At 47.4% G+C, this 8945-nt stretch overlaps 1 protein-coding gene across 4 annotated transcripts in view; it reads right to left on the reverse strand.

Moving 5' to 3' along the window:
• LOC102671059 (Krueppel-like factor 6) overlaps nt 1-8945 on the reverse strand; it is a 236668-nt gene that overhangs the window by 10977 nt on the left and 216746 nt on the right. For all 4 annotated transcript variants that reach the window (XM_031509411.1, XM_006613395.2, XM_006613396.2 and 1 more), the window contains one exon: nt 3346-3643. In XM_031509411.1, the coding sequence (XP_031365271.1) occupies nt 3346-3643 (298 nt within the window). The remainder of the gene's footprint in view (nt 1-3345; nt 3644-8945) is intronic.

Consider the following 8945-nt stretch of genomic DNA (forward strand, 5'->3'; position numbering starts at 1 on the left):
CCCTCGCCTTTTTGCGAGGCGTCGCGTCTCGATCCCCGCAGCGACGTCGATCGCAAAGGCGAGAGGGTGGCAAGAAATTCGAAGGAGCCAGGATCGAGCGCCGCTAATTTCAATTCGGATATGGATAAGAAGACGTCTTCATCGTTATTTTATCCTTCCTTCCGAGTTTACCGATTTATTCCGAGAGCTGAACCAATGAATCGGACAAATCCGAGCCCCGTTCACGATGGATTTATACGGGAAGTTTTTGGTATGCATTATTCATCGATCGATGCGTTATGACCGGTTCGAAGGGAGGAAGGAGCGAAATTGGCCGCGACGTGAACCGATCGATGGAACGAATACGCGTCGGTGGTATACCCATTAGGAGGGGAAAGAAACAAAATTTATCTTACGAATCGAATATTGCCGAGAGAATAAGGAAAAAAGTGGCGGTCGTAATCCTCGCCGATTTCTTTCTTTCTTCCTTTTTTCTTTTCTCCCTCCCAATATATATCGTATATCAAACGGAAAGAATAGTCGTGTAAAATTTAAAAGAAAACGGATTGGAGAGATTTTAATTTCGAATTCGCGGTCATTTAAGCGTAGCGTTAATTACGTAATTGTATTTTCTTTTTAGAAGCGCTAGTGCGTGCGGCTGTATAGTAGCGAGTATACTTTAAACGCGTTCATAAATCACGAGCCCCTTGAGCGAAACGCGCTCCATTTTACACTCCATTCCCATGCATATTCATGAATTATTTGTCCATTATACCGCGGCCAACGGGGGTAAACGTTGATACTCCATTATCGTTCGCGATTTACGCGCCGATTCATTACAATTTTAAACCGCTTAAAGCCCCGTCGATGGAGTGACTAATCGTAAAAAAGAAAAAAGAATAAAGTTCCGCGAATCACGAAGAGAGCTGGCGTATAACCACCGATGATAAACAAAATTTCTCCTTTCAACGGGTTGGAGAGTCATCGAGTCACCGATCACCAACGATCATCATCGGCCAAATCGTTGCTCGCAACGACATGCACAGGTTATTCAACTCGAGGAGGCTCTCGCTAAAAAGAAGGCGCGTCGAACCGATCAATCTTGGCCCGGCTCGACACCCGGTGAAACTCGTTTCGCCGCCGAATTCGGTCGATTGTCTCTCTGCCCAACCGATCTTCCCGAGTAACCGTTCAACGATAATTCAAGGTATCGGGGAATTCGATGCACACCCGACGCGCCAATTTGCCCGGCCCATCGGCGAAACGATGTCGATTCCACGAATCCTTGGTGGTATTTTAATCGAGATTCAAAAGCCTCCGTAACGGAGGCGAAATTTAAGGGCGTTCTTAAATAAATCTTTGTCGCGCCTGTAAACCCTCGTAAACCGGCCCCCCTCGAATAAACAAAGTTGCGGACCCTGCTTTCCGTGTCAACTCTCGTTCCGTATAAATAAACTTTATAACCGGAGAGGTGAAATTTTTACACGCGTCGAGAATATATTCGCTGGCTACCGCGTCCAGAAAACTGGGCGCGGGATTCGCAGTTTCAGGCTTAAAACGGCATCACCGATGGTATCACTCATGCATCCACGCTCGGGGGGAGAGGCCGTATTTCATAGGGGAACGAAGGCTGGCCCGCAGCTCGCCCGTTTAAACTGGCATAAATCTGCTTCCACTCGCGATACAATCCCCCTCGAAAGAAAGGAAATCCTCTCGCACGATTTTCCAATTTCCACGAGATCGATTCGCAATTTTTTAATTGTGATCCTCCGATCGAGAGGATAGCTGGTTGAAAATTTCAAGGAGATCGGGTGGTATTTCGCGACAATTAATAATGGAAGAATGGAGGAACGCAGGCGGCCGTTTATTCGCGCGATAATCCCATCCTCGCGGCATCCTCGAAATCATCCGCGGTGTGTACGTACGAGGAGAGGAGAGGAGAGGAGGGCTATCGAATGGATCATTGTTTCGAAGCCGTATCCGTTGGAAAGGGCGAAGGAGGAAACTGGAAAGTACATTTGTCGTGAAGTATTGCCGCTGCGAGCTCGCGGCAGTTCCTCCGCAGGAGGGCCGCCGACATGCGGGTACCGATGTAGAAACGGTGCGTGTACACGTGCGTAGCCGTTCCGTCTCGCGTGTGGAAGTCGCGGAACGTGTGCACGGCAACATCGGGACGGAAACGGACAACCGAGCCGGCCAAGATTTACGAGGAACGCGAAGTATAACTATCGGTTAACGGCATTGGGACACGAGAAGACAGGCCTCGATCCTCCTCGATCGGATACGTGGTGACGATTTCACGGTACGAGTGATCTACGGACACGATCCACCACGGGCCTTGTACCATTATTAGGAATCGATCCGCCAAAAAAGGGGGAATAACAACAACAACGAGTTTATAGTTCACGTCGAATTTGGATTTATTAGGTCGTTAACGAAAGTCTGAATCGTTTCTAGATGGTAAACAGTTTCCATAATCGAAACGGTCGAACGAGCGACACGAGCGACATCGATTTAATCGTCGTTGGAGGACCGTTGAGAATTGTCGAGAAAATCTCTGATAAAGTCATTGGCACCGAGATCCGGAGGAGGATGGATCCAAAGATGGAAGGATGAAACCGTTATGTCATCGTCTGTCATCGTCTGCCATCGGCGAGACGAGGCAAGGAATTATTCGAAAGACTAGATCTTCGCGGATTCGATGAGGCGCGGTGTAACACACATACACACACACATACACGTTGAAAAGAAATCGTGACGCGTCGTATGAAATGAGGTTTGTTAGCGTGCACCCGGGTGTCACGAGATTACAATGTTTTCTAACGTCGGCCGCCTTTCCGCCGAGATCGTACCCGCTCCACAATGGAAAACACACTCGCGCAAAGAGCAAATTAAACGAGATTTACAACGGGTACACGATCTCGTCCTATTAACCCTGGACCGTGGTGGTTGTACGTTCGATGAAATATGACGCCATATCCCGCGATATCCCGCTGTTTTTCGACTTTCGATTTCGTAAACCGATAATAAAGTCACTCCTCGTGCGACGTGTCCAGGATGATGCAAATCCTTCGCCGACTCGATGATGCGATTATTAAAAGAAAAAGGAAAAGATAAAATTTCGAACAAATATTTTTCTCTTTCAAGAATTCAAGATCCTCGCCAATTTTTACAAACTTCTGACCGAACGGAGTAACGGAGCTCATCCTGTTCCCTCCGAACGGAGAGGAATCCTAACGTATAGGACGTACGTGACGTGGAAGGAAGGTGTGTGCGGCTGGTCCGTTGCTACACATCTGTCAAGAGCGTGGAAAAGAAAAAAAAAAAGGAAAGAAGCGGGGCGATACGATCGGTAAAAGTACTTACAGGGACGTTTCCTTTATCCTCTGCAACGCGAGGAGGGCCGCCGAGGGGGAGACGAAGACGGGATCGAGCGGTTCCATCATGCGGACCGACACGTCCCGCTCTCTATCCCTTTGCCTCTCCCTATCGCGATCCCGCTCCTTCTCCCGATCCCTCGTCTCCCTCTCCCTTATCCCCGATTCTCTGTCTAGCTGCCTGTCCCTGTGCTCGTTCTCCGTGCTCCTCTCTCGCACCCTCTCGCGTTCACGTTCCCGGTTTCTATCCCACGCCGTTTCGACCACAGGCGGCAAAGGCGGCGACACTGGAAACAAAAAATCGATGGAATATTAATTGAGCCGATTGTGTTACGTCTCCTTCGATTCATGCGCGCGGAGATTTCGCGGAATCGTGGATTATCTATCTACGCGTGACGCTCTATGGTGGGGATCAGATCGTGTGTCGAATGGATCGAAAGCGTTATTCATGCCAATTTTACCGATATATTATTTAAACTCGTCCCCCTAAATTTCTCGTTAATAGTAGCTCCATTAATAGTAGCAAGGTACGTTTCTTGGGTTTCAAAGAGATCGAGCTCTGAAAATTCGATCCTTTCGAAAATATGTTCCGTAAAAAGCTGCGTTAGTTAGTTACGCGCAATTATCCTTGGATCGATTAAATCTTTTTCACAATGTGTATATGTATATATATCGTTGAAGTGTAAACGTTTCTTAAAGAAAAAAGATATATATATATATATATTTGTTAAATTAATCGGACGATTTTGCAACTTTATTACGAAAGAAAATAATATCTACATGTTCGATTGCTCGTAAAAATGTATCGTTGTTAAAAAATTGTGTCGATACGCGATTCCTATTGGCTACAGAGTATATGTATTTTTCTACGATCCTCGACCCCGTGACAGCACGATTGCTACGTTGCGCATCATTGCAGCGACCCATGGCCGACAAGCACGTTAAACGTTCGTGGCATTACTAATTAATACGCGGTGGCAATGGTCAATAGATTGGCGATCGATCGTGGCTATAAACGGACGTGGAACGCGGAGTGTAACATCAGGACGGTTGTTTAACTTTTGACCGGTGTCTCGCCGCTATCTCCGCGCCTTTTCGTTCGAACGTCGCCGTCCCGATAATCGGTTCGTAACCGATATAAAATTATGATTTCCAAGGTTCACCTTGTTACTTGGTGGTAATGGCTCGTTTTACGATAAACGATCGTAATTAGCGTAACGCGAGTAATATCGTTATTCGTTCAGGGGAGGAAAAGGATTTTCTTCCGCGCGGAGGCGTTTTATAATTCAATCAGACTTTCTCTTCCTTCTTTGGAATTCTTCTCTTCCTTAATTACGACTTTTTTTTCCCCTCCCCTCGTGTCGCGCCGATGTCCGTATCTTATCTACTTTCATCGATGGACAGATTTTACGTCCTCGAATCGTTGTTCCTTCCTTCCCTCCGTGAAAACTTGGCCTGGCGAATTCGATAAATTCGCATCGGTCACGAGACTCGTGTACGCAATTCGAGGGAGACACGAATGTATTATTCGGGAAACCGGTTCCACGGCGATTGATTGAAGAAAAAACGGAGGAGGGCATTCGCAGAGGCAAGAATCTGCTCTCCTACTCGACTCCTTTGTAAACGCTGCGCTCCTAAGATTTTATGATTGAAAATGATAATTAAATAAGAAACAAATAGGCGAGAAAAAGAACAAGTTCTTACGATTTTCAAAATAATTAAAAAAAAATAAAGGAATCTTTCCCAAAGATCATAGAGATGATCGATCGATTTCGGAGTGGACAACGTCGATGCGGCTGAACAAGGAATATTGCGTAACGCACGCACGCGAGCGAGTATCCCTCGGTTGTTGGTCGTGAATCAACGAGCTGGAGATTTATGCAAACGGCCGTTTATGCTCCACCAGGCGCGCGCCATCCGACAGAAACGCGCTCGAACGCCGAAGATGCACGACTGGAAAACGAGCATCGTGGTGCTCCCTCCCTCCCCGTGTTTCGTGGATTTGATGGATCGTCGGGGAGATTGATTTTTAATTGAATCGAACCCTCGTATTTCACCGAGCCGACCTTTTTCAATTCGTGGCGTCGTAAATAGCCACGATTGACACGGCACGCACGCCCCGCTCCTCTCTCCAACCTCGTTCCGCGCTTCTTTCCTCTCTCCTTTTCCCTTTATCGAACGAGTTCCGCGCCACCAAATTCCCGTAATAACAAGAGGGAATTAATCACTGTAATCGCGTCACGCTAGTCGAGCCGCGACACGCTCCTTTCCGTTCGGGGAGCGCGCATACAACGACGCGTCTCGACGCGTTTCCAGGAACCGCGTTTCGCTCCCTCAGCCGTGGAAAATTTCAATATAAAATCCCACAGATACGGATCTCGTGGCCCTCGTCGCTGGGTCTGTTATCTGAGAGAGAGATCTCGCGGGGATTCCGCGAGCCGATCCTCCAATCGTATCGGAGGAATCGTTACCCGGTCTTGGGACACGTACTACTCGCGCGCGAGTAACAGAGCGCGCTATTATTAACCGTAATTTCCCTACCTCTCTACCTGTTTCGCTTAATTAGCCTTTGCTTTCCGGTGATATCTCTCCTTTCCTCTCCATCCCCCGTTTCGTTCCTACCCTAGCCCAGCAGGCCGTTAACTTTCCCCTAATACGATCGAAAAGTTTACGTTTTATTTTCTTTCTATTATTACATTCTTCTCCGTTATCTATCACGAGGAGTTTCGTTCCTTAATTTAATTTGTTTCCTCCTCTTCGCCTTCATCGTCGCCTCGCCCACGCGAGGTCAACCCCGAGTATATCCGAGTGTATTCATAATCCGCTGTTTCAACCGCGTTTCACCTTCCTTCTTCCCTCTCTCTCTCTCTCTTTCTCTCTCCCTATCCCCTCTTCTCGCCGACTCCTTTCTCTCGCGCGTACACGCGCAAGCACGCCTCGATGACCCGGCCCCCGGGTGTACATTCGAGGGGGATAATTGATAATGTTAAACGCGGGGTTAATCCGCCGATTTATGAGCAGAGTTTCTACCGTGGATTTTTTTCGAATCTGGCAAATTGAGGGATAATAGGCGGACATTAATAGGCCCGGCTGGCAGCGATCGAACAGCGAAACGGGAGATAAGTGGGAATCGGCGGGTTACGGAGTCGCGCACGATTAATTCACTCGGATCCGGGGAGGTGAATTAATGCGCTCGGCTGGGCTGTTCAACGGACGCCACGCCAAGTTTTGACAAGTTTCCAAGGAAACTTGTACGAAGAAAGCGTACGCGTATTTCAATGCCAGGTGATTCATCTTCTTCCAAAGTGAAATTTCCTCCTTGGAAATTTTACGAGTCGCGCGAGATTATATTTATATTCGTAAGAATAAAAATTCGTTTCCTTCGTCGAGCAAGTGGCGTGAGGTTATCAGGGAAACGAATTGTCAGCAGTTGGCGAGGATTCAAAGCGGATTCGAGGGCACAATGGCCTCTCTGGCCGATCGATAATATTAATTAACGAGAGAGGGGAGGAGAAAAACTGGTCGAAATCGATAACGGTTTGGGTGATGAATCGTGGTTCTCTGGTCCGCGGTAACCTGACGTGCAGCATCATCGATTATCGCGTACATTGTACGATCAGCCGGATCGGCTAACGCGGAGAGAAATATATATATATGTATGCTCGAACACGAAGACGAGTCAGGTGGGTGGACATGCCACCCGCATCGCGGAACTCGTTAGACGCGAGTTTTCAATTAAATTTCCGGTTTCGCGCGGCGAAACAGAGATTAGAGGTACTCTCGTACCGATTAATCGTGGATTAAGATTTCTCCCCTCCTTCCACGTTTATCAATGTATATATGGTATTCGTGACGAAATTAAATTTTCCATAGAAAAATGTTCGCGCTGTGTGGTGCGCTGAAATTCGTAACGCGGGGATTGAGAGGAGGTTCGAGGAAAGTTGGTTGGAAGACGAGATATCACGGGGTTTCGCAGTTCTTATTAAGGAGGGGGAATTTGTTAGAGATTAATACGCTCGAGAATGTGTAATTATTTCTTTACCCTTTGTTGTCCCATGGTGGTTCGTAAATTGGAAGCCTTTATAATTGAACCTCGTAAGCAGAAAAGGGAATGCATAATAATAAAATCGTGCACGCCCGTAACGATCATCTCTTCTCAAACAGAGATGCTTTATAACGTGTCTTTGTCATAATTAACCGCCCCCCCTTGCGCGCGCTAATCGACGAAGGCGTGATTATACCGCGGTAGTGAAAGTAACGCGGAAACGTGTTCATTCGTGCACACGAATCGTCTCGAAAATAAGCGCTTAAATCTTCCCTATACACTTTATTCTTTATTACAGCCACCAGGTAAATAGCACTTGTCGCGAGGTAAGATCCAATTATTCTGTCTCTCCTTTATTTAAATATACCTTTCGTATTCCCGATTTATTATCTCAACTGTTTATCTTTCGCGAAAACCCGCCTGTAATCCAATCACACGATTACAACCCCGCCATTTACGAATTTCGTTGGCAAAAGTAAGGACGAAAGCTCGAAAGCTCGAAATCTCGGGGAGAATCTCGAAAGAGAGAGAGAGATATCCCGTTGTCCGCGTTTCGTGGCGCTCGCGGCTAGCCTCCGATTGTTCCGCCCACGCGTTACTCTCCACCTCCGCCAGCAGAGGTGGAAAAAGCGCGCTGCGATCGTTGATCGAAGAAAGTGTGGTTGGGAGCGCGGAAGTAAGGGCCAAGTTCGTAATTACAGAGGAGCGAAAAAGTTTCGAATCGGGCGCATTACAGGCTCTGTACCTACCTTCCGGGCTGGAGAAAATGAATTATGCGCTTTCGATCGGGCGGACGAAAGTCTCGAGGTTAACGTCTTATTCGAATCGTCGAAGCCACGTCGTTGTTCCCCTGTGATTACCAGCCGGAATCCCGATGGAACCCCGCCGGTGAGAGTTTCGAGTGTATCGAGGCACCGATTTTATGGATCTTGGAACGCGCGAAACTGTGCGAAGAAAGAGACGGGTCGCAACGTCGAATTTCATCATTATCACGCTTTTGCGTTATTATTTCTACGTAACGGGGAATGATTTAAATAATTCTGGGTTTCGGAATCGACGGGGGACTCTCGGTGTTCGAGACGCATTTGCATGTCATTAAGGAGATTCGAGGAGACAGAGATGGAATTTATTTTAATCATCGCCCTCTTTATCATCGTTGGGGAACTCGATAGTTTGGAATTATTATATCGGCTTTATAAATCTGAATTGCGAAACGCGTGACACACTTTTTGACATATCCTCGCGCGTGAGTTATCGACGTGGGAAAGTTTCGTTCGTAAACCGAGCGCTTTATCCTCGATGCGTTTCGAGATAACGAATCGATGCGATCGAATCCAACAATTAAAAATCGTCCTACGACTGTGAATCATCCCCAGAAATCGTCCATCCTGGAAACTTACTCTTACTCCCGACGCGAGACAGCCACGTTAAAGAGGAGCGGCGAAGACAGGTTGGATCTCTGGCGATCTTTGTTGCATTATCGGCGGATCCATCCGGTCCTCGATCGTTAGGTGAAAATGATGGTTAAACGGCGCGGCGTCGAG

This window comes from Apis dorsata, unplaced genomic scaffold (assembly GCF_000469605.1).
Source record: "Apis dorsata unplaced genomic scaffold, Apis dorsata 1.3 scaffold_149, whole genome shotgun sequence".
Taxonomy (NCBI): domain Eukaryota; kingdom Metazoa; phylum Arthropoda; class Insecta; order Hymenoptera; family Apidae; genus Apis; species Apis dorsata.